The sequence below is a fragment of the Heloderma suspectum genome, chromosome 11 (genome assembly GCF_057233095.1).
Source record: "Heloderma suspectum isolate Gila_16-S chromosome 11, 16-S_ref, whole genome shotgun sequence".
In the NCBI taxonomy this organism is placed as follows: Eukaryota; Metazoa; Chordata; class Lepidosauria; order Squamata; family Helodermatidae; genus Heloderma; species Heloderma suspectum.
In genome coordinates, this window is record NC_139468.1 from 9,107,827 (window position 1) to 9,134,453 (window position 26,627).

Below are 26,627 nucleotides of genomic sequence, written 5' to 3' on the forward strand. Positions count from 1 at the left end.
AGGGGAGGGCAGGGACCTTTGCCTGCAGAAGATCACAGGCTCAGTCCCTGGTGTCTCCAGAACACAGCTGGAAAAGACCTCTGCACAAGACCTTCGAGAGCTGCTGCCCATCAATACTGATTTAGATGGACCAGCGATCCAGTTCAGTGTGAGCAGGTGGTGGGAGAAACCCTTGCCTAAGATCTGGGCCCTTTTCCATGGTGGACCCTGATTCTGGAACACTCTCCAAAGATTTGTCTGGTGCCTAGTTTGATGAGCTTTGGACGCCACACTTGGACGCATGCTTGGACTAGAAAAAAGTCCTACAACCGCTAGATGGGAAAACTGGGAGCTGTAGGACTTTTTTCTGCCTAAACACACATAAGATTGCTCCCCAAGACTTCTTTTGTTTGCCGATACGTTTTAGTGTGTTATCTGATATACAACCTGTACTCTGATATAGATAAGAACATAAGAAGAGCCAGGCTGGATCAGAACAAAGGTGTGATGCCTTGTGAAGTCTCTTACAGCGCAATCGCATGGACTTTCACTCGGAACCAAGTCCCATTGATTACGGTAGGACACTATAAAAGACAGGTGCAGCTGTGTTCTTAAAATTGCCCTCCCCACACAGTCGTTTCTCATGCAGCTCCCTAGGACTGGAATGCCGCTTCAAGAAGGGATCCTGGCACAGTGGAAAAGCACCTGCTTTATATGCAGAACAGCCCAGATTCAGTTCCTGGAACCTCCAGTTAGAAGGATCAGGTGGCAGGTGATGGAAAAGACCCTTCCCTGTCTCTGATCACTGGGAACTGCTACCTGTCAGAGTAGTAGGCAATACTGGACTGGGTGGATAAAGAGTCAGAGCAAGCAGGGGATTGGACAAATTCCTGGAGGAAAAGGCTACCAATGGCTACTAGTCCTGATGGCTCTGTGCTAACTCCAGTACCAGAGGCAGTGAGCTGGTGTACACCAGTTGCTGGGGAACATGGGCAGGAGGGTGCTGTTGCACTCATGTCCTGCTTGTGGGTTTCCTGTGGGCAGCTGGTTGGCCACTCTGTGAACAGGATGCTGGACTAGATGGGCCCTTGGTCTGATCCAGCAGGGCTCTTCTTAAGTTCTTAAGACATGACATACAAGGAAAAATCACTGCACTGGCAGTGATGGCCACCAATTGGAATGGCTTCAAAAGGGAATTGGACAAATTCCTGGAGGAGAAGGCTGTCAATGGCTACTAGTCCTGATGGCTATATGCTACCTCCAGTACCAGAGGCAGTGTGCCTATGTACACGGTTGCTGGGGAACATGGGTGGGAGGGTGCCGTTGCACTCATGTCCTGCTTGTGGGTTTCCCTTGGGCAGCTGGTTGGCCACTGTGTGAACAGAATGCTGGACTGTATGGACCCTTGGTCTGATCCAGTACGGCTCTTCTTCCATTCCTAGTATTTATGCAGTTTCTGGCTTTACTCTGTTTTTGTTTGTGTATTTCACTATATTTTTATGGTTTTACATTTTTGCTGTAAACTGCCCAGAGAACCTTGGTTATTGGTCACTAGATAAATATTGGACTGGATCCAGATTTAGTCATACTTAGAGTAGACCCACTGAAATCAACAGAACTTGTTAGTCCAGCAAGCCTAACTTAAGTCCATTGATTTTAATGGGTCTGCTCTAAGTATGACTAAATCCAATCCAATCCAATCCACTATAAAAAAGGCAGCTTCCTATGTTCTTATGATAGTTGAATTCTTAATAGCTGAATTCTTAACCCCCCACCAACCCCCCACTGATTCACATTTTTTAAAATCTATTTAAAACCCCCTCAAACCATTAATTGTTATGTACGTGAGAAAACTAAGATGCCAGGGGGCAACGAGTCTTCCCTTCCCGTTTCCCCTGAGGCGCTAGATTTCTACTTGCAGGCGTTCGTCTGCATGGAGGCGGGTTCCAACAGAGGAGGAGTCCCCCTCCCCCTGCAGTATGAACCGGTACTGCCCTGGTACACGTTGGCCACGATGTATTGGGGGCGCGCGGGCCAGACCAACGCACCCCCCCCGGGTCCATGAAAAACAGGGTGCAAAGGGCGAGCCGAAGAGGCGAGGCGGCGCTGTCGCAAGCCGCCTGTAGAGGGCAGCCAGCGCCCTCGCCCGCCGCCGCTCGCCGTCGCCGGGCGGGCTCGCTCGCTGTCCTTCGCCCGGAGCTTTCTGCAAAACTTTCGGAGCCTCCGAAGGCGCCTTTGCGTCATGGAACAGGCAGGAGAGTGACCCACGGCGCACGGCGAGGGAAGGCGAGAGGAGCGGGGAGCGCCGGCCGTGCAGCGGGGGACCGAGGCAGCGCAAGCGGGTGGGGAGGGGAGGGCCACGGGGCCACCCCCAGGGCGGGAGGGCCCCCGAAGGACCATCTGCCCCGCCCGGCTCCCAGGTGCGAGAAGACAGCGCGGCGGAGGAAGAGCGCGCCGGGAGAGCGCGATGGCCGCGCTCGGGGGCTCCTCCTAGGCTCGCCGGAGGGGAGGGCAGCGCAGGGGGCTTTGCAACCCCCCCCCCGGCGATCGCCTCCCGGAGCTCCAGGTGCCGCAGCCCCGGTCCCTGGAACGGCAGGACGGAGCCAAGCGGAGGCGCAGGAGGCGGCTGCCCGGGCGGGCGCGCTCGCTGCGCAAGGTGGATCGGATCTCGGGGCGCCGCGCCCGGCCCGGCCCGGCCCGCGCTCGATCTGAGGCTCGGCGGGGACCCGGCTTGCGCCCAGGCGAGCCGCCGCCGCCGCCGCTTCCCGGCCCTCTTCCCAAGCGGAAGGGCCCCCCGCGGTCCAGGGTCGAGTCTCCTCGCCGCCGCCTCTCTCTCGGCCCTCCCCACGTAGCCCGAGGGGGGCTCCATCATCGCATCTCCCCCCCCCCCAACTCTACCAGCAACTCCAGGGAAACTTTACTCTTGTCGCCGGCCTCTCCGGGCGCTCCAGGTTGCTCGTCCTGCTTCTCTCGATCTCGCCCTTTTATTATTTTTATTCTTAGTCCTGCTTCTCTCCCCCCGCCCCCTCCCGGGGGTGTTTGGAAACCAACGATCGGATTTTCTGCGGCATTGCGGTAAGCTTACGTGGAAGAGCAGGAATTCGGTTGACGATCCCGGTGGCTGATTTCCCTCTTAGTATTATTATTATTATTAAAGAATCCTCGCTCGTGATGATGATTTATTTTGACCTGTGCTAGTTTCAGAGCGGTTGGAAACTGACCAAGGAAAGAGAATAACAAAAGAGACCTCTTGGCCCCGAAAGGGATTTTTCGCTCAGCCTGTGGAGCTGAATAATTTCACAGCACTTGAGAGCTATTTGGGGGGGGTAGGATGGTGGCAGTGGTTTGTCTGTAACTTCTCTCCATGTGTGTTTCCTTCCCCAGAATTTTAAATCCTGGAAAGAGGTAAACTCCTCAATCCCCCCCCCCCGCCTCTACTTCTCATCTGTATTTCTTTTTCAGGTGAAGTCCGCATGAACTTTGCATGTATGCCCTAGCAAGAAAGGAGGGGTTGTGTGTATGTTTTTCCTATTCCAAGCCTTAAGGCGTGACCCATTCGGTTTTGAATTGATTTGCGGCTTTTTATTTTTCCTCCACCCCTCTGGAGGCGTGTGGATTTTGAACTGGACCCAAAAGGGATTACCCAAATATACAAAATATTTTCGATCTGTAATAACAAAGGGTTTTCTGTTTGTTTTTTATTTCCCCACCCCAAAGGCATTTTTTAAACCACTGTGATCATACATTGCACGGGCTTTACTTTTAAAAGAAGATGACTCCAATCCTTTATATATAAGAAGGGAATTCTACAAGAAACTTCTTGGATGTTTCTCATCTGATGGAGATTGCTAATCTTTCCACATAATTTCAGTGTAACAAGAAAAGCATTCAGGAATAACCCGTTTTCAAGATAAAATCGACATAGGGATGACAGTTTTCTGGTTATCCTTGAATCTGACTGAAGCCTATATAACCTAAAACGAGGGGTCAAAAATGCTGTTTGCTTTGCCCTGAGCATGTCATTTTTTGCCAATGCCTGCAAGACTGTGAAACACATTGGAATGTCTAAACTTCAACACTGACTTGTAAGAAACAGATAAATTATATTGTTCCTTTCAGGGAAAGCCTGTGAAATCCCCCTGTTCTCCCAAAGCTATTACAAATCTCAAAGGCATAAGGGAAATGTTGTGTTTTCCTGCCTGTCGGTAGTGACTTAAGTATCCAAGGAACCGTGGTGCCGGTGGGTGGATCTTTACGTGTTGGCAGCAGGTTCTGTGACAGGCAACAGTGATGGCAATGAAAGCGAGAGCACTTTACAACTTCCAGAGCGAAAACAAGGAAGAAATTAGCATCCGGGAGAATGAGGAGCTGGTTATCTTCAGCGAGAACTCTTTGGATGGGTGGCTACAAGGGACCAACAGCCGAGGGGAGACGGGCCTGTTCCCTGCATCCTATGTGGAGATCCTTCGGTCCAGATCTGCCTCGACTTATACAGACTGTTCCAACAGTCCAGCTGGGTCCCCTGGAAAGGGGTCGTCCTTCTATATGCCCCCTTCTAGCATCAGCGTCTCCCACCAGGGCAGCTTTGAAGATGATGACGACGACGATTGGGATGACTGGGATGATGGGACTACGGTGGTGGAGGAACCCAGAAGTGGGCCCGGCACCAATGGACACCCGACTCCCAACCTGACATATCCTGGGCCGTACTCCCATCCGAACAATATGGGCTATCGTCCCAAGCCGACTTTGGAGAGGCAGGACAGCATTGGCTCTTCCAAAAGGGGCAGCGTGGTGGGCCGGAACCTCAACCGCTTCTCCTGCTTTGTCCGGTCCGGGGTGGAGGCCTTCATCTTGGGAGATGTGCCGATGATGTCTAAGATCGCCGAGGCCTATTACATTGACATGGGTCCCAAGGGCCCCCAGTGGAGGTCCAACCCACACCCTTTGGTCTGCTCGGTGGAGGACCCCACCAAGCAGACCAAGTTCAAAGGCATCAAGAGTTACATCTCCTACCGGCTGACCCCCAGCAACAGCAACGCGCCGGTCTACCGGCGATACAAGCATTTTGACTGGCTGTACAACCGCCTGCTACACAAGTTCACGGTCATCTCGGTGCCACACCTGCCCGAGAAGCAGGCCACGGGGCGCTTTGAGGAGGACTTCATCGAGAAGCGCAAGCGGAGGCTGATCCTGTGGATGGACCACATGACCAGCCACCCGACCCTCTCGCAGTACGAGGGCTTCCAGCACTTCCTCACCTGTGGCGACGACAAGCAGTGGAAGATGGGCAAGCGGCGGGCGGAGAAGGACGAGATGGTGGGCGCCAGTTTCCTGCTGACCCTTCAGATCCCGACGGAGCACCAGGACCTGCAGGATGTGGAGGACCGGGTGGACACGTTCAAGGCCTTCAGCAAGAAGATGGACGACAGTGTCCTGCAGCTGACCAATGTGGCTTCTGAGCTGGTGCGGAAGCATGCCGGAGGCTTCCGCAAGGAGTTCCAGAAGCTGGGCAATGCCTTCCAGGCTGTCAGCCAGTCTTTCCAGATGGACCCGCCCTACAGCTTCGACGCCCTCAACGGCGCCATCTCGCACACGGGGAAGACCTACGAGACTGTGGGGGAGATGTTTGCCGAGCAGCCCAAGAACGACCTGTTCCTCATGCTAGACACGCTTTCCTTGTACCAAGGACTCCTCTCCAACTTCCCGGACATCATTCATCTTCAGAAAGGTAAGCGACCCGCCGTGTGCGGCCTCGGAGGGGCACCACGGTCATTGGGCATAAGGTGTGTTGAATGGAACACTTCTGGGGAGGCTGGAATGTGCGTGGTGTGTGTGTGTTTGGGGCAGTGGCGGCTGGTGGCTTTGATGTCAGTGGAGTGCGGAATCCGTTCCAGGTGTCAGTCAGAACTTTGCAAAGCACCTTGGAGAGCTCCTTTAGAGTTCTGACTGGTTCTGATTGAAAACCGGAGTGGATTCACTACCCTGCTGACCTCGGAGCCACCAGCCTCCACTGGGGGGTGGGGTGGGGTTGCTAAGCAAGGAGGTTACTTGATCATGGTGAGTCTTTGTAACATCTGGCAGTATGTGGAGCATTATTATTTAGTGCTTTTATTTATTTATTTGCTATGTTTATATGGCAGCGTGCATGATCCTCCTCTCCATTTTATCCTTACAACGACCCTGTGAGGCAGGCTAGGCTAAGAGTCAGTGACTAGCCCAATGTCACCCAGTGTGCTTCATGTCCAAGTGGGGATTTGAATCCGGTTCTCCCAAGTCCCAGTCCAGCACTCTAATCACTACACCGCACCGGCTCATTGATGGCGTTGTATAAATAGCAGTGCAACAGCAACATCCATCTCAACAACCTACCACACAGCAATAACTGTGCAGCAGATTAGGCTGAGAGTCAGTGACTGGCCCAAAGTCATCCTGTGAGCTTCATGGCCAAGTGGGGACTAGAACCTGTGTCTCCTGAGTCGCAGTCCAGCACTCTTACCGCTACACCACACTGGCTCTCAATGCATATTGGCTTACCATGCACATCGATGGTGCTAGACTTCCTTACCACTGTCAATATGCATGGTGCTTTACAAAGTACAAGAGGGCAGGTCCCTGCCCTGAGGAGATTACAGTTTAAAAGCCAGCATGAGGGAGAGATCGGGGAAAACATAAGGATATAAGAAGAGCCATGCTGGATCAGACCAAGGTTCCATCTAGTCCAGCATTTTGTTCACACAGTGGCCAACCAGCTGTTGATGGGAAACCCATGAGCAGGACTTGAGTGCAACAGCACCCTCCTGCTCATGGTCCCCAGCAACTGCTGTATATAGGCATACTGCCTCTGATACTGGAGGTTGCATTTAGCCACCAGGACTAGTAGCCATTAATAGCCTTCTCCTCCAGGAATTTGTCTAACCCCCTTTTAAAGCCATCCAAATTGGTGGCCATCACTACATCTTGTGGAAGTGAGTTCCATAGTTTAACTCTGCGCTGTGTGAAGAAGTCCTTCCTTTGATCTGTCCTGAATCTCCTGCCAACCAGCTTCACTGGGTTCTAGTATAATGAGAGAGTGAAGGGGATACATGGTATAAATGGGAAGAATATGCATTTTGGTTTTGGACTACAACTCCCAGCATTCCTGGCCATTGGTCATGCTGGCTGGGAAGTATGGGAGCTGCAGTCTGATATATCTGGATGGTACCTGTTTGCGGATGGCTGGACCCATACCTTGTACCAATACTTACTTTATTTAACATGAATAAATGTTGGATTCCTGCATTGAGCAGGGGGTTGGACTCGATGGTCTTATAGGCCCCTTCCAGTCCTACTATTCTATGATTCTATGATAGTCGTTTTTTTGCCTCCAAAGTACAATAGGCAGGTAATGGGTTCCTCTTACTAGCCTCTCCAGGATACAGTTTCCCGAATCCATCAATATTTACAACAGAGGAAGGCAACCCCATGGCCTCCAGATGTCTTGGACCACAACTCCTCTAATCCCTGACCATTGGGCTATGCTGGCTGAAGCTGATGGGAGCTTTAGTCCCAAACATCCGGAGAGCACCAGATTGCCTACCTCTGATTTAAGGAAATAGCGAGTGAAGATAGGATATCCAGTTTTCACAACCATGCCATTATTTTTTATTTTTAAAGGGTGCCTTCTTAAAAATAGAAATGCTGCAGTAGGAAATGAACCTTGTCTCCTTTTGGATTTAACTGACGAAAGTGTTTGACACTTTCTAAAAGTAGAAGCCACTTGGGAGGAAAAACTGGATGCCACAAACCACTTGCCCAAGGCCAATCAATCAGTTAGAGGCAGGACATAGGTGATCATCCTGGGGAACATAAATAAAGGATTCTTGTTGATTTTCAAAGTCAGGCCCCTGAGAACATGGGCCATTTTCAGAAGTGACAATGACAGTACAATCCTATGCATACCTATTCAGAAGTATGTTCCATGGAGTTCAATGGGTCTTACTCTCAGGTAAGGGTGTATAGGACTGCAGCCTTCGATTGGTGGTAAATCTGCCTTTTATTGGGCTTGTGGCTCAAGCCTTTGTCACTGGTTATTTTAAGTTGTTGTGATGGCATGGAATGTTTGCAAACATTCCAAGTACTCAGGCTGCAGTCCAGTCCCTGTGAGGGAAGGGGAAGCCTGGCTGGGATTAAAAGCTCATATGGTTCCAAGATACAGAAGTAGCTTTGTGGAGGAGAGGGGAGAACTGGAAAGCAATCCCAGGAGGAAGGGAAGCTCCATGAGAAGAAGCCTACAGGCAAGGTACTCGGTGGAAGGGTGCAAAGTAAGCAACGGACTGATAAACAGTAACCTAAGGAAAGAGAGAGGAGGAGGAGAAAGAGGTGTGAGGAAAGGAGCAAAAGGAGACAGGGAGCAAGAAAAAGTTAAATTTCACACATTGATTGGAATCAACCAGTCAATTATTTGGCAGCTGGCTTCAAGTCAGAATTAAAAACAAACTACAGCTGCAATCCTATGTACACTTACTTGAGAGTAAGCCCCACTGAATTTGATGGGACTTACTTCTGAGTAAACATGGACAGGACCAGCATGTATCTTCAACTTTAAAAAGGGGTGGCTTTCTCTCATGTATTAAGAACATAAACACACTCCAGAGAAGAATGCATGTTTAGCGCTGCTTATGAAAATGCAGTTTGCCAGACCTCAGGAGCTAGAATAGGGGCCAAGGCCAGAGCTGTGTGCAGACAAAGGAAGTTCCCCCGTGGCATCCAGCATTAACTCTCCAGTAGATTATCATTTAAAAAATATATTATTCAGGCAGCTGGCTGGGTCACTCCTGATCAGTAGTGCAGTAGTAAATTCAGAAGCACAGGGTCCCTTCATGACAGTCACAGCCATGTCCCCTTCTAACTTTATACAACCTTATAAGATATACAACCGTCAACTGGGAACCAAAAACAGTGCAGCTGAGAGTAAGGCAGTGGAACATACATTTCAGTTGGATGTCTGAGAAAAAATGCAGGAGTGTTAAAATCTTTTTCACTCACTCACTCACTCACTCACTCAAACACAAACATTTTAGGTTTTCAAAATATGATATTCTATGGAAGCTTCACCCTCTCAACTCAGCCCTCATGGACAGATCCCTTCTCATTTAAACAGCCCCCTTGCACACTCCCTTAGCACCCCAACATTACCCATTAGCCTTCCCTAAGCTCCTTCATTATATCTCCCCCTTCCCCTCCAACAGAAATGTCCGCACACCCAGCTGGGTTGAATTACACACACACACACACACACACACACACGTGTAGTGGTAAATTTGGAAATGCAAGAGCTCATTGTCACAGTCTCCAAGGGCAGTCCAAAATTTCAGGCAGCTGTGTCGATCCATATCAACAAACCAGTTCTAGGAGTTTCCAACTCCTCCAGGAGCACATCTTTGGTAAAATGAATACTTTAGGTCTTAATTGCCCGTTCCAGACCAAGTCATCCCAAATACTTTGCTTTTCAACATGGAACAATATATTGTTGCTTGGAAAATTCATCCCCCCACAGCTACAGTGAGGATCGCAGCTAAGCTCAGAGGGAGCAGGGCATTCTGAGGGGGGTGGCAGATGACATCAGAGTCCCTGCTAATGAAAAAGTGCTGGGGCTGCGTCCCTGCGAGCCCTGCCTCCACTACACCACTGCTCCTGATAAACATGTTCTGAAGGGAAGGTTCCTAAGGGGACCATTGCAGGGAAGATGGAGAAGGGGTTGTAGTTGAGAATCCATGTTTTTTTGTGTTCAAGAGATGAAGTTCAGTTCCCAGAACCTCCAAAGAGGAAAAAGAGAGAGTCTTGCGGCACCTTAAAGACAAATAAATTTATTGTGGCACAAGCTTTCAAGGAATAGAACCCACTCAATCAGACACAGAAAGCATTATCCTCTGCACCACCCTCCCCCTAACCTGGTGCCTCCTGTCAGACCACAATTCCCATAATCCCCATTCAGCATGGCCTGAGATGCCAGATAAATGGGGAGGGGCCATAGCTCAGTGGTAGAGCCCCTGCTTTGCATGCAGAAGGTCCCAGGTTTGATCCCCAGCAACTCCAGTTAAACGCTTCGGGCAGCAGGGGTGATGGCAAAGACCGTTCTATCCCTGAGCCCCTGGAGAGAGGCTGCCAGTCAAAGTAGGCAGTTTTGGACTAGATCAGGGATGGGCAACACGCAGGCCTAGCCACCACCTGGTGTGTCCTGCCACTGCCGAGCTGCTGAAATTTGCAGCAGCAGAAAAAAAAAAAATCACCAGTTTAGCAAACTGCTAAAGAAGCCCCAAATGGCCAAATCTCATTCTTTTCCAAGCAAGCCTTGGCTTTTTTTAGGTTTCCGTAGTGCTTTGCCACTGAAAATTGGCGGCAAACTAGCACATTTTTTTCCTGGTGCCCCACAGTGTGCAGACTGCTGGGGGTGGCGGAATGTGTGAAAATGTCCCTAGGAACCCCCAAAGTTGCCCACCCCTGGACTAGATGGACCAATAAGGCAACTTCCTATATATAAGGCAACTTCCTATGAGAATCCTGTGAGGAAACAAGAAAAATAGAAGTCGTTGCTGATCCAGAAAGAAATGACATGGCTCTCCAATTCCGTTGAAGCTTTCTCGAGGAGCACAAGCTCCCAGGTTGACCTTAAACTCTTAACCCTTAAAGCCACTGCATGGATGGTAAGCGTTACACTAGAATTGTCCCGAAGGCAGCCGTGTGATTCATCCAGTTCAGGCAGTAAGTAGAAGGAATGGGAGCATTAGTAGAAGTTCAGCTTCCTTGCCTGGGCAAAGGTTGTGGAATTAGAAGGGATGTGGCTGTATTTAGATAGGGAGCAATTTTACACCTGAAGGTTCTTTACCTGTGCCATGCAGATGGCGACCTAGATCTCTCTGAGAGGCTAAATCCCTGTCTAGGCTTTACCATTTCAGACCTCAGGATGGAACTCACGTGATACCAAAAATATCCCTTCTTTCTAGAAGACTAACATGTCAGGGAAAAGGGGTCTAGCTGAGCAGTCTCCCTGATCAACTAGTTTTTCCATGTCTGCAAACCTACACATCCTTGACCTGGAAGACAGTCCCATTGAGCACAGTGGGACTGGCTCCAGAGTAAACCTGCATAGGCTTGGACTGAGTATATGTACCAGGGTGATTAATGTAGATTAAATAAATGCAGTGGAGGCTGGTGGTTCCGATGTCAGTGGGGCCCTGAATCCGCCTACACCGTGGAGAGGTCCTTTAGAATTCTGGTTGGTTCTGACTGAAACCTGGAGTAGATTCACTGCCCCACTGACATCGGAATCACCAGCCTCCACTGAATAAATGGGCTGTAAAACCACGTGTTACAGTGTGGAGTGCTGCTGTTCGGGGTTCCAGACCCACTATGCCAGCAAGACATGGGGTTTTTTTTGTACTTCTGCAAACGTTGGGGTTCTCCTGGGCATGCTGATACTTCCCTGTTGCGTGTGAGTGTACCCTTTTGGGCTAGATAAGCCGGGGTAGGCAGAAAGTAGATTTCCAGATGTTCGGGCGTTCAGCTCCCAGCATTCCTGACCATTGGCCATGCTGGCAGGGCTATCTGGGAGTTGAAGTCCAAAACATCTGGAGATCTATCTTCTGCGCACCCCTGAGATAAGCAACGGCACTCACACCCTGAACATCGGAAATAGAGGGGAACAGTGCCAACCGCCAAGATCTATAATTGCCAATGTGGTCGAAAATCACCACTCTGTATTTTACTCCTTCAACCAGAATGCAGGTTGATTCTGTAATGAAAAGCTCCTAACTACTCTCTCATACGTACCAGTCATGACAGCTGAGCTCCTGTAAAAGAAGAGCACAGCTCTCCCCAACATTTCACATGTGAAAAGAGAGCCATTCTTAAAAAAGATCCCTGTACCTTATACGAAGAAGCACAGCGCAAGTCATTTCCCCTCTCCGCCATAACAAACTCCGAAAGGCTCAGCTCTTGTCTGTTGTATTCATTTACTCTGCAGTCACCTCTCCTGAACTGTTTTAAAAGTCAGTTCCATTTTATTTCCCTATTGGCCATAGGCCAGAACTGAATTGCAAAAACACAATACATGCGATGATTGATAATGACGCTCACAGATGGTTACAGGCTGGCAAGAGGTGGGTCAACCAGAAATTCATTGCCGTCTCAGCAATCACAGTGGCCATTCGCAGCACGTTGACCTGGTTCACACAACAAAACAAGCCAGAGTACAGGTTGAGTATGAGTTGTTGTTGAATCATGGGTTGTTGTGTTGTATGAATCCAGCCAAGCATACAAACCATGGTTTGTTAAGCATTAACAACCCAGAGTTCACAACCCAACAACAAATCATGGGTTCTCTTTGTGGGTTGTTCATGGTTAACTAACCATGGTTCATCAGCATGGCTGGGTTCACACAACACAAGAAAACGTGATTCAACAGCAACCTACACTCAACCTGTACTCTGGCTTGTCATGTTGTATGAACCCAGCCACTATTTGACAAATGTAGCACAGGTTTTTTATAACGTTGAAGCGTAAATTGTGCTTATTCTTGGCATCTGTTAGCTAACAATCGCTCTTCTGAAGATCGGGCCATTTTTCCTTACCTAACAGTCCAGGGGTAGACAACCTGGTGCCCTCCAGATGTTTGGGACTACAATTCCCCTAGCCCCTGACTATTGACTTTGCTGGCTGGGGCAGATGGGAGTTTTAGTGCAAAACATCTGGAGAACACCAGGTTTTCTACCTGTGCAATAGTCTGTGGGGAAGGGATTTGTTTCTGATGGATATGTAGGTGGGAGATTTTTAAAAGATAATGTGCAACATCCTCAACTTCTCCTGTACCCCCCAAACATGGACAGATATATGGAACATGGACAAATCTCCCTTCCAAAACAACTGTTGGCCTCAAATTGCTCTTTAATAGGTAAGAACTTTTGTCAATGGAGGATAAGTAATTTGACCCTTATATTCTTCTAATCAATGCTGGTATTTGAAACATGGTAAACCAATGGTGCAGTTTTATTACCTGTTAAGGCCATAACCTCTTGGATGGAAATGCTATAGCCCATTGGGCTTTATTTACCTTTTAATATCTGGAGGACAACAGCATCATTCTGAGAGACCCCATATTTCCCCCCCACTTGAATTAAATGTTGCTACCAAGTTGGCTGGTGTTTAAAAACCAAGGTGTTTGTTCTTTTGGTTAGTGAAACACAAGAGAAAAACACAATTGCCCTCCCATCTGTTATCAGCAGTTCACAGTCTGCATTGCTAGCAAAGGAAGTAGCAAGCAGTGAACTGTGTAGTGTCTTAATATTCATTTATCCTTTTTTTTTTTTTACACTTTTAAATCATCTAATAACTGAAGTTCTCTGGGTGGTGATCAAGGTTTTTTTTTAAAGATATATCAAATCACAATAAAACAATAATAAAATAGCACAAATTAAAATCAGAAAAAATGCAGTATTTCTGTATTTACATGTATGTGGATTACAGTGCAATAGAAGTTTGCACCAATGACTTCCAACTGATGTAACTCCAAAATCACTAAGCCACAGATAGGGCTGCATGTACTTCATAATTGTATAATACGCACAGACATACAGCCACACACATTGAAATTTTGCACCCAGGCAGTTCAGATTCTGTGTCAAGATAAGCCACATTTTGCAGTGTGTGTAAATGATGCAAATCAAGCCAATTTCCATGATTCCCTTTACCTTGCATGATTTAATTCTACATTTTTTGTTATTTCTGCATATATATTTTTTCTGATTTTTCCAGTTATGGGAGGGGTGGCAAGGCCACCCCCACCCCAAGCAATGACAGTCTTATTCAGCTTGTGAGATTTCAGCAGGTGTTGTCCATGCATAACCATGGGGACCAGAAATTTGCCATTTTGTTTGTTTGAACAAAGCTGGGACATCGTGGAAGCTTGAATTCTGTGCCCATAGCTACATTTGGTTTTCTCCACTACTTTCTCATGGGAATGTATTGATTTATTTATTGCATAATTAATGACATTTATTATCCTGCCTTTCTACCAAGCATTGAATTCTTGTGAATCCAGAAAAGGATTGTCAGAACAGCTCACAAACAAAGTTTAAAGCAACCAGAGTCATGAAGAATAAAACCAATAAAACAGTAGCATGATGATGAGGTCATCAGAGGGCATGTTCCTGGTGGTTCCACATGGACCTCTGGCCCGGTTGGAGTCCACCAGGAGAAGAGCCTTCAGTGTGGTGGCCCCCTTCCTTTGGAATTCCCTGGTTTTAGAGGTCAGGCAGGCACCAACATTGTGTTCTTTCCGGTGCCTCCTGAAGACGTTGTTCTTTCAAGAGGCCTTCCTTGCGTGACCAGCCGTGGGTTGTTGAAATCCACTTCGTTGGGATTTGTCTTTTTAAAAATGTTTTAACTTTTTAAACTCTTTTAACCATTGTTTTATTCTTATGTTGTTCACCGCTCTGAAATCTTCTGATGAGGAGCGGTATATAAATATTGTAAATAAATAAATAAATAAATATAAAATAAAATAAAATAACAGCTCAATGGAATGGGAATATGGCTTAGTGGGACCTTCACTTCACACCCTGGCATCTCCAGTTAAAAGGATCTTGGGTAGCAGGTGGTGGGAAAAGCCCTTCTCAGCTTGAGACCAGTGGCCTCATGGCATCCGGTCTTGCAGGGGTGCAACACCAGCACCTTTTTATTTTCAGGGATGCTGACATCATCTGCCACACAAACACCCCTCAGAGTCCCCTGTTCCCTCTGAGCTTAGCTGCAGTCCTCACAGGAGATGGGGTGGGGAATGAATTTTCCCAGCAGCAATATATTGTTCTCTGTTGTAATACAAGCACTTGCTGGTAGCTTGGTCCTGAATGGGCACCTGAGATGCCATTGCTTTACAAAAGCCCTGCTCCTGATGGAGATGAAAACTGCTAGAACTGGTTTGCTGATATGGATGGATGCAGCTTGCCTGCATTTTTGGTCCCTCCTTGGGGGAGTGGCTGTGGGGACTGTCGTGCTGAGTACCTGCCCTTCAAAACTGACCACCGTACCATGGTTGGAGACTCTGGAGAATCAAAGTAGACAACTTGGCTGGGTGGACCAGAAGTCTGAGCTGGTTTAAGGCAGCTTTCTCTCTTCCTGCTAGGCAGCCCAGCAAGCAACAGAGAGTGTAAGAACAGATTGTAAAACAAAGCCATCTACAAGGAAGCGTGATGGGATACGCAGCGTGGGTTTCAGTGCGCAACAGTGCACAAGGGTCTTTTCTGTGCCAGGCCGCTTGAGAATCTTATCTCGCTGGCAGGTTGCCCAGGCTCCAAGGAAAGACCCAACATCAACACAGAGATGAACAGGTCACGGGGCCAGCAGGCCGCGGTTACACAGAGCGCTTGTCACCGCAGCACTGGCAGAATGCTGCGTCCCAGTGTCAAGAGCACTCCGCTGTGCCAGGCGTGCGGGTGGTTGAAGGAGTTCATTTCCCAAGGTGTTGTGGGTACTGCCTTTCTGCAAACTTGTTTGAGAGAAGCTTGGGGGAATTGCTGTTCCACTTTATCTCTGTTCCAGATGCCTTGCTTCGGACTTGGAAAGCCGTTATCCAAAGCAGGCACTATTGACTTTCCTTGCAGGGGTGTTGTAAGGATGACAAGAAGATAATGCAGGTGGAACGCTTTGAATTAGAACATTGGAAGATATATTAGGGATGTTGGAGAAATCTGCAGCGGAACCAAATGAGTTCGGATTTTCATGAATCCGACCCATGGATTTTGCAGTGGACTGGGTTTTCCTCTGTCGGACAGATTCCATGGACTTGCGGACCAGTTTTCTAACTTTCCCAATTTTTGCGCAAATTTCGTCATAGAAAAATACCCAAAATTTTTAAAACAGCCAAAAATGTGCATTTCCCCCATAGGCTAAAGTGGGAAGATGTGTATTTGGGGGCAATTTGTGCATTTTGCACATGTGAATTTGCGCAAATCCGGCAACAAAAAATCCAATTCCGTTGATGGGCGGACAATGGAACAAAAGGCGCATGACAATCCATGAAACACAGACAGAACAGATTTGTTCTGAAACACAGACACACACGGCTGTCATCTGGTTAACAAGATCTCACAGTACATCCTATGCAGGTTTTCTTAGAAGTTCTGTTGATTTCAGTGGGACTTACTCCCTTGTAAGTGGGCACAGGATCATAGCTTTTATCAGCTACAGGAGGGGTGTTGCTGGGCAGTTAAAGGATTTGTGTCATATGGGCCTGAGCCCCAAAACTGCATACCGTGTTGATACGCGAATATATGGAAATTTAGAAATAATTATGAGGATTTATTTAAACGTTTCAGCATTTCCTCATCCAAATCACTTCAAATAAAATGAATTCTTCAATTAATCTGCACACCGGTTGGCCACTGTGTAAACAGAATGCTGGACCAGATGGACCCTTGGTCTGATCCAGCAGGGCTCTTCTTATGGTCTTATGTTCTCCTCTGATCTCTCCCTCATGCTGGCTTTTAAACTGTAATCTCCTCAAGGCAGGGACCTTGCAATCTCTTGCTGCCCCTTCCCCCACGTCTCCCTCTTTCCCTGGTGGAGGAAAATTGCCCCCACCTCATGCAATTAAACTTAGAAGAAAAGCTTCTATTGACACCAAAAGAAGTTTGTTCCTAACCTTATTTTCCGCTGGCATCCATGGATGCCCAGGGCTCAGGGAAACAGATGTGGGGCCTGGGTCCAGAGACACAGGCATAGCAATGCCACTGCCTCAAAGCCAGTGCCTGTCATCCCCATGTGTAGAGGCTGTGGAGTCGATCACTTAATTACGGCTTGTGAGAAGAGACGACAAAGTCAAGCATAAACTGTGCGGGTGTTCCACTTAACAGGGGGAAGCTTGAGCTGCATGTGGCTGTAATGTCTGTCTGTCTCTATGGTGATTCATGGCTAAAATCGAAACCACACCTGTGGATTAAAGGTGGAGTTTGGAGTAACCTGGCATGCTCCCTTCGCAGAAAGGTATGGATCAGTGCAGGTGAAAGAGAAAATACTTCATGAGTTCAGGAGGCAAGCTCCACTGAGCTCAGTGTCAGCTCCAGGGTTTTGAGAGCCCTTGGGCCAGACACCCTCCATGGGCCCCACCCTCAGTGAGTCTACTTCTCACCACCATTGTCACCAGTCGCTCTTTCTCCTCACCCACTTACTCATCATTGCTACCACTTGCTTGCTTGACGGGCAGAGAGCCAGGGAGCACGTAGGCAGAGGCCTCTCCTGCTCCTCCTTCTCACCGCCACTGTTGTCTGGGCCAGAGCGGGAGGCAGGTGAACAAGCAGGTTGCAAGGGTGAAGAGGAGCGACTCCAGAGGGCTCTTGTCAGTGGGCCCCTGCTGGGATGTGGGCCCTTGACAGGCGCCCCACCATGCCTACCCTTGATGCCAGCCCTGCTCCAGGTAAAAGTGGAGAAGGATGGAGGGTTGTGCCAGATAGGGTAGCATGGGGCAGAGGGCTTAGGCAGAGCCTTTGAGGCCACACCTGTGGTCCGAGTATCCTGGTGTCCTGTATCTAAAGAGCAGCTTCCAAATGATATTTTCTGTGTTCAGGTACAGACATCTAGGTAAAAATAACCCACAGTTGCCTCCTGTCGGGAATAGCGGATGTAAATCTCGGGTGGGCAGAAGGTAGAGTGGGATCTATAATAATAATAATAATAATAATAATAATAATAATAATTATTATTATTATTAATCGCCCATCTGGCTGATCACCCAGCCACTCTGGGCGATGTACAGCATACAATAAAACAGTTTAAAACAATAAAATTCTACAGTAAAAACATTTTCTAAAATACCCTAACCCACCCCAAATGCCTGCCTGAACAACCACGTTTTTAATGCATGACGGAAGCTCATTAAAGAGGGGGCATGGCGGAGTTCCCTAGGGAGGGAGTTCCACAGAGTGGATCTACTGGTAGATCTCTGGGTGATTTGCAGTGGATCAGCAAGAGTTTCTGGCTCCCCGTCTTTTCGTAATAGCAACAAAAATGTTGTCATTTGCAGAAGAAATTATGTATATCTCTTAGTACTGACCAGCTGTAAAATGGGACTTTATGCTTAGGAGAGCTGAAACAACTTGCTATTCCTTAAGTTTACAAGTGTAAAAAAAATCTGCCTTGGCTGACTATTGTTTGTGTTCATCGTTTATATCATGGTCTCAGTGTTCTTACGTTGTGTAATATGAGTATTAGTTGGTTGCATCTGACCAGGTCTTTATGCAGCCTTGCTGGCCAGTTTTGGAGAAAACCAACGGGGGCGGGGGGAGAGGAGAGAGGAGAGAATGGAATGGAGTTTCATAGAAGAGGTCATGGCTGGCTAGTGTGCCAGTGTGATGTAGTGGTGAGAGTGTTGGACTAGGAGTCGGGAGATCCGGGTTCTAGTCCCCACTCGGCCATGGAAGCCCACTGGGTGACTTTGGGCCAGTCACAGACTCTCAGCCCAACCCACCTCACAGGGTTGTTGTTGTGAGGATAAAATGGAGGAGGAGGATCGTTGTGTAAGCCGCCTTGGGTTCCTTAAGGAGGAAAAAAGGCGGGATATAAATGTAATAAATAAATAAATAAATAAAATAAATAGAACCCTGAACAGGAACATGCCATACTGCAGCATTTTGTTGCAGGTTCCACTTGTAATTATGAACAGTATTTGTATGCCAGCTTTCAATATAAAGTGCCAAAGTCAGTTCACAACAACCAAGACAGCAATGAACAACAACAACAAAGTACCGATAATATATTTAATAAAGTTAAAACGACAACAAAGAGGCAATATGGAGACTTGTGCTGCATTCCTAAACACATGTACTAGGGATACGAAGTCCGATTGAATTCTGTGGGGCTTACGTCTGAGTAAACACATTCGTGACTTGGACAGCATAAATACACCACTAGATAGCAAAGTATTCACAGTAACTGGGGTTTTTGGCCCAGCCTCAGTCATTTGCTTTCTGTTGTAGAAGTGTTTCTCTCTTTCTCTCTCTGCCAAACAGCCCTTTGGGGCTTTTTTGGTTTCATCAGACGAGCTTCCACAGCTACTTCCTGAGCTGTTACTGTTAAAGAATTAACCTCAGGTCAGTAGCAAGAGGGGATAAACTCCTAGAGAGGCGAAATCCTGTTTACATGCAATCGAGTGCTAAAATCAGATGGAAAGCGCAGCAGGAAAGCAGGCGACCTGAATGGTCGCCTGCTTTCTCATCACGCTGTTTAAAAGAGGGGCAGGATGTGGGGAACTGTGAGTGTGTGTGTGTGTGTGTGGTGGGGAGAGAATAATTTTTCATAATCCAGCATCCCGTGTTGAGAGAAAGTGTGGTGTAGTCATTAAGAGTATTGGACAGGGACTTGGGAGATCCAGGTTTTCATCCCCGCTCAGCCGTGATGCTCACTGGGTGATTTTGGGCCAGTCACGGAGTCTCAGCCTAACCCACTTCACAGGGTTGTGAGGATAAAATGGAGAGGAGGAGGACCATAGAAGCCATTTTGGGTTCTTTGCAAAAGGAAATAAATATGATTATGATAATGGCTCATCCTGAGTTCTGCTTCCCATTGGGCCATTGGTCTTGCTGTTTTTTCTTGGAAGGGAAGGGACAGCAAAATGGCGAACAAGGTTAGCACAGCAGTAGGATCCATAAGGCCCACCTAGGCAGACCAAGCTGATGCGGGTTTACTCAGAAGTACTTGGAGCTGCATTCAAAGGAGCTTACTCCCAGGAAACTGTACGTAGGATTGCAGCCTTAATTCCGAACTGCAACATGGGATTCAACTTCAAATGTCATATATACACCTGTATATGTGTCCTACGTACCGTGCATGCCTGTGTTTCCTTCTCTCATCTTTAGATCAGTCCTCCCCAACCTGGTCCCCCCCCCAGATATTTTGGACCAGAACTCCCTCATTCCCAACCATTGACCATGCTAGCGGGGCTGATGGTAGTTGAACTCCAAAACATCTGACGGGTGCCAGGCTGGGGAAGGCTGCTTTAAACAGAGCATTGATAAAAGAAGGCAGGAGTCAAACATTTCTAATAGCGTACTCTCCAATGGAAATAGAGACATGCTAGTAACTGTCAGGGTGGACACTGAGCCCATAGAATCCCAGAGTAGTTCTGATTCTGAGGAAGAGCAGTCGCTCCTGGGAGAGGAGCGCGCTCCTCTTTCCCAGGGCCCACAGCTGACGGAGATTCCTCCCACCAGCATTCCTAGATTAGAAAGCAGTCCAGGAAGTGACCGAGCAGAGATAGCAGACTTGGTGGATGCGCGACGCAGACGCAGAGAGCGGCGCCAGATGGAGGGCGCGGAAAGGAGGCGCAGTGCCCGGTTGGCGCGCAAACAACGGCTGCGCCCAGAGGATCCAAGGGAAAAGGGGAGGGACTCTCCCTAGTCCTTAAGTTCAGGGGTCTGCCAGTAATTCCCTTTCAAACGGGGACCAACTGTTTCAACTTAGGGCATAGGTACTCTGCTGCTCAGATCGAGTTGCTACCTGTAGAGTTGTTAAGTTGTAAAAGAAGAATAAAGCTTTGAAAGGAATCCCTTTGTCTGTGTCTGGACTTGGCTACTGGATTAGACTGAGAGAGGCCTCCAAGGAGCCCTTGACAGTAACATCCCTATTTTCACACCAAGGATCACTTTGTGAACCTTCTTCCCCTACACCTGGGGTAGGCAACCTTTCTGGGCCACGGGCACATTTGGCATTTTGAGAAACTGTCTTGGGCACCACCACAAAATGGCTTCCATGGGAGGCGTGGCAAAGAACAAGTGACCTGCCACAAAGATTGTATACAAGGCAGAGGTATTCCTTTGAATACATATTATTCAGCACCAACAGGAACCTATTTCACAGCAATCCCAGCTGCCAGTTAAAAATGCGTTAATTTTTCTTTTTCTAAAGGAAGGATAGGGCACTTTGGCGGGCACCAAGAAAGGTGTCCGGGGGCCCATGGACACCATGCTGCCTACCCCCACACTGTTACATTCAGATGTAGGTTTGTACTTGTATACGTAGCGCTTCCCACTGTATGTGGCCCATAGGGTGCAGCAGGTAATTGGTTCTGCCCCTTGGGCTACCATCGTGCACCTGACCTTGGGCCCCATCCACTGTTGTGTGCTTGGCTCCAGCGGGCGGACATCAGGGCTGTTGCTGCTGCTGCTATTATTGTTATTAGTAGTGTGTGTGTGTGTGTGTAGCACTATTTTGCTAAAATGCCATCAAGGCAGCGTACGACCATTTAAAACAAATAATACTAACACTATAATTTTTAAAAGCAAAGTAGATCTCACAAGTCTAAAGTATACCCTTTTCTGTGATAAACCCCTGTCCCTCTTTGAAAAAAAATCTTGGTGGAATGCCTTGTTAATTAATTAATTTTGAAAAAGTTAGGCTGAACTGCTAACATTGTCATACTTTAGGGTTTAGCTGCTATCCGGCAGGTTTTAGAAGTTAAATCTTGGGAGTGTGGAGCCAACGCATCGTTTCTAGCATCAATACACCTGCATGAACATAAGGTGCTACGCAGTATGTGCAGCCTCCCATTTCACACACTGCAGCTGATGAGGTGTATTTTGAACGTAACAGATGGTAGGACAGTTTTTAAAATCAAGAAGTAGCATTATTTTTGCTACCAAAGAAACGAAAGAAAATACGAAGGGCAACCAGTATGTAAATCCTTTCTCCCACAGGCGAGAAACAGGAATTGAGTAATCAAGTGCAATTAACAGTGCAGTTCTATACATATCTGCGCAGCCATGAGTAAGCCCCATCGAGTTCAATGCGGTTTACTTCCAGGAGTGTAAGTTTAGAATTGCAGCTCAAGAAGGTATGCATTAGGAATGCTGTCACTGCACTCAGATGGGAAGCCATAAAAGGAGAAAGCTTTTAACAAAAGGGACAGTAGCCCTGAAAGGCCTCAGTAGTGTTTTCCCAGCCCACAGTGGACATTTTAATTGCATTTTAAGTGAGAAAAAAATATCATAAATCAGGTTTGGAGAAAAAAAATGACAGGAGGACAACACAGTTAATACTGGATTGCTGATGATATTGTTTAGAATTTAGACTCATAGAATCTCTATAAAAAGTGAGTGAAAAAAGGATGGCAAATTGACTAAAGTTTTAATGTGTCCTCAAACTTGCCCGGAAGAAACCTAAATGCTGTGCCTTTAGTAAAGAAGACAGTCGAAGAAGGTGCGAAGGGGTTACAGTGCGTGATTTATATGCATAGATGCACATTTGGATATAGTTTAAATAGAATTACAATACCTCTCATCATAGCAGGCAAGATTGTGACCAGGTGATGTGTGTGACTTGCTCAGTAGGCTCTCCGGGTGCTAAGCATTCATGGGCAACTTTTGGGCCTCTGGGCTCTCCCTTCTTATGGTTCCTTATCTGGACCAGACAGCCCTTCAAATAGAGGAATTTCCTCTGTAAAGTAGGACACATGGCCACCCTAGAGAGGCTTGCTTCCAGGGCAGAGGGTAAGACTCATGGTTTCCTGAAGGAAGGCAACATTCCGTTGCCACATCCCTTTAGTGAAATATTTAGGGAGCATCAGAGTGCACAGAATCTTACACAATCTCTTGTCCGTCTAGACACTTTATTTTTGAGGTTTTACTGTTTACTTTGGGATATTTTATTTTGTTCTCCCTTGGACTGGCAGAGATGGATTTGAGAAGCAAATTAAGTTTGTCTACATGGGGATTTGTGGGTGGGTGAGTTTGAATTTGGTCCAACTATCTGCCTGTTACTAATTTTTAAAAGCCCACCGAAGTCCCCATGTACATATGGCTTCGAAAGAGCTAAAGACACAAGAGCTAGGATGAAGATGGTCAGGATTCAGCCCAGGGAAGACTTCGCTGATAGGTTGTGTCTGTAGAATGGGATCAAATGCCCAGGAATTAAACCAGGTCAGGAAGGGTGTAACCCAAGGAGCGAACTGAAGAAAAGCCAAGATTGCACAGCATATTCCCAAGTGTTCTACAGACAAAAACAAGGACATGTTGGTGATACTTCTGTTTTTGTTTCATTTATTTAGGGCTCAATCCTATGCATGTTTAGACAGAGAAAAATCCTACAACTCCCAGCGTGCCCTAGCCAGCATGGCTGGCTGGGGAATGATGGGAGTTGTAGGACTTCTCTTTGTCTAAACATGCATAGGATTGTGCCCTGATTTATTACATTTCTATACCGTCCCATAGCGGAAGCTTTCTGGGCAGTTCACAAACCAAGGATCACTTTGCAAGCCCCATTCCTTTCACAGTTACACTTTATTTATTTTTAATTTTTTTGCTGCTTTTTCAGATTTGTTTGTTTTTAATTGTTTTTACTGCTCTTGTTCTGCTAGTACAAACCTCTGGAACTTTTCCCCCCTTCATACAATAAAAGCAAGACAATACATGTTACAATGCACATTTTATGCATCAACCAACAGTTACATTTTATTGAAGGACCTTTTACCACCTGCGTGTGTGATATAGTCCAGCCAACCTGGTGCCCTCCAGTTTTTTTTTTTTTACTTCAGTGCCATCTTCCCCAGCCAGCATGGCCAATGGTGAGGAATGCTGGGGGAAAGTTGATGTATTCATTGACTCTGCAGCAGCCTGTATTCCACTGATTTAAAGGACAAGGGGGTGATGGTTCTTTTTGGTTAAAGATAAACTAGTAAAACATCATAGATTAGAATGTCAGAATTGGAAGGAACATTGGAGGTCATCTAATCCAACCCCCTGCTCAGTGCAGGAATCTTGCAACTACAGCATTCCTGAGAGATGCCCACCTAGCCTCTGTTTATATACCTTCAGGAAAGGAGAGTCCATCACCTCCTGAGACAGTCTATTCCACTGCCAAACAGCCCTCAGTGTTAGGACATTTCTCTTAATATTTAGACAAACTCTGCTTCTTCCACCCAGTGGGTCTAGAACTGCCCTCTGGAGCAACAAAGAACAAGTCTGTTCCATCTTCTGCATGAAAGCCCATCAGATATTTGAAGACTGCTATCATGTTGTTGTTGTTCAGTCGTTCAGTTGTGTCCGACTCTTCGTGACCCCACGGACCATAGCATGCCAGGCCTTCCCATCCTCCGCTCTCTCCTGGAGTGTGCTCAAGTCCATATTCATTGTATCGGTGATGCTATCTAGTCATCTCATCCTCTGCCGTCCCCTTCTCCGTTTGCCTTCAGTCTTTCCCAGCATCAGGGTCTTTTCCAGTGACTTTTCTCATTAGGTGGCCAAAATATTTGAGCTTCAGCTTCAGTATCTGCCCTTCCAATGAGCAGTCAGGGTTGATTTCCTTTAGGATAGACTGATTGGACCTCCTTGCAGCCCAGGGGACTCGTAAGAGTCTTCTCCAGCACCACAGTTCGAAAGCATCAATTCTTTGGCGCTCAGCCTTCCTTATAGTCCAGCTCTCACAGCCATATGTTGCTACTGGGAAAACCATAGCTTTGATTATGCGAACCTTTGTCGGCAAGGTGATGTCTCTGCTTCTTACTATGCTGTCTAGGTTTGCCATAGCTTTCCTCCCAAGGAGCAAGCGTCTTTTAACTTCATGGCTGCAATCACCGTCTGCGGTGATCTTGGAACCCAAGAAAATGAAATCTGTCACTGCTTCCATTTCTTCCCCTTCTATATGCCAGGAAGTGGTGGGGCCAGATGCCATGATTTTAGTTTTTTTAATGTTGAGTTTCAAACCAGCTTATGCACTCTCCACTTTCACCCTCAACAAGAGGCTCTTTAGATCCTCTTTGCTTTCTGCCATTAGGGTGGTATCATCTGCATATCTGACCACTATCATACCTCCCCTTAATCTTCTCTTTGCCAGGCTAAACATCCCCAGCTCTTTCAACCATTCCGTATAGGACTTGGTTTGCAGACCCCTCACTATCCTGGATGTCCCCCTTTGGATATGGTCCAATGTCCTCCTTAAAATATGTAATATTATAGTATAACCATGTTAGGCTTCTATTTACAAATGTAGACTAACCGTTGTAGTTCTTCAGATGTTTTAATAAAATCGCATGAGCCTTTGTGGGTTACAGTCCACATCATCAGATGCTATAAGTGGAACAGGAGGCTTTGAGTCTGAAAAGACAGTTTTCTGCAGCAAGCATTCCATTCTCTTAAAGTGACAGTTACAAACCACTACGTGCACTAAAGGCACAATCCTATGCATGAAATGAGACAGAAAAAAAGTCCTACAACTTCCGGTATTCCTCAGTCAGCCATGCTGGGATGTTTAAACACACATAGGTGTGGGCCTTAAAAGTCTTTATAATGTGCATCAAAACTATCGTCGCTATAGAGTCCCTGATTGACACAATCACATTTCCTTATCATCCTTTGTTCCACAGTCTCGTGTTCCCTGTGAACCCCTGATTTCAATTTCTTTAGAACTCAGCAGCCACTGTGTGGGAAATGGCCAAGTGATTCTTGGTATGAGGAAAGTGATGTTTCAGGTTCATCTCTTTTTCACCAGTGAAATGTTGGAAAGATATGCTAATGCATCTGCCAACTGATTTACTGGCTGGGCCGTGCTGGGAGTTGTGGGACTTTTCTCTCCCTAAACATGCATAGGATTGCTGCTTTAGACTACAATCCTAAACACACTTTACTGGGGGAGTAAGCCCCATTAGACACAGTGGAACATATTTCTAGGTAAACATGCACAGAATTGTGCTGTAAGCCTGCAATCTTATCTTTACTGAGGGTCAAACTACATGATACATAGTATGCAGCTCACCCTCCCTTTGTTTTTATTCACAAGTAAGTATGTGAGGCCCCAGCCTGAATCGAGATCACCACATACAGGTATGAGAGGTTTAAACCTCCCTGCCACCGTGGCTTCTTTTCCAAAATTGTCTCCCCTGCACACGGGCTAAAAAGAAGAAGAAAACCCCCCACTGGCATCAATGGAAGCTTTTTTTCTTTTTGTAGTGCACACTGGTGGGGTGAGTTAGAAAACAAGCTGCTGGGCGGGAGGTTTAATCCTCCCCTATATATTTAAGGTATTCTGTACTGTTGGACTGGGAGCCGAGAGATCCGGGTTCTAGTCCCCACTCAGCCATGGAAGCTCACTGGGTGATGTTGGGCCAGTCACAGACTCTCTGTCAGGGTGGACACTGAGCCCATAGAATCCCAGAGTAGTTCTGATTCTGAGGAAGAGCAGTCGCTCCTGGGAGAGGAGCGCGCTCCTCTTTCCCAGGGCCAACAGCTGACGGAGGTTCCTCCCACCAGCATTCCTAGCTTAGATAGCAGTCCAGGGAGTGACAGAGCGCGGATAGCAGACTTGGTGGACGCGCGACGCCGACGCAGAGGGCGGCGCCAAATGGAGGGCGTGGAAAGGAGGCGCAGTGCCCGGTTGGCGCGCAAACAACGGCTGCGCCCAGAGGATCCAAGGGAAAAGGGGAGGGACTCTCCCTAGTCCTTAAGTTCAGGGGTCTGCCAGTAATTCCCTTTCAAAGAGGGACCAACTGTTCCAACTTAGGTCATAGGTACTGTGCTGCTCAGATCTAGTTGCAAACGGTAGAGTTGTTAAGTTGTAAAAGAAGAATAAAGCTTTGAAAGGAATCCCTTTGTCTGTGTCTGGACTTGGCTACTGGATTAGACTGAGAGAGG

The 26,627-nt window shown here is 47.3% G+C and overlaps 1 protein-coding gene across 2 annotated transcripts in view; it reads left to right on the plus strand.

The window, feature by feature from the left end:
• The first annotated feature begins 2,195 nt into the window (after positions 1 to 2,195).
• SNX33 (sorting nexin 33) overlaps positions 2,196 to 26,627 on the plus strand; it is a 30,412-nt gene continuing 5,980 nt past the window's right edge. The window contains exons 1-2 of one of the 2 annotated variants that reach the window (XM_084816774.1): positions 2,196 to 3,054; positions 3,697 to 5,710. In XM_084816774.1, the coding sequence (XP_084672900.1) occupies positions 4,270 to 5,710 (1,441 nt within the window). In that variant the 5' untranslated portion in view covers positions 2,196 to 3,054; positions 3,697 to 4,269. Of the gene's footprint in view, positions 3,055 to 3,441; positions 5,711 to 26,627 lie in introns of both variants that reach the window. The other variant, XM_084816773.1, reaches the window with a different exon arrangement.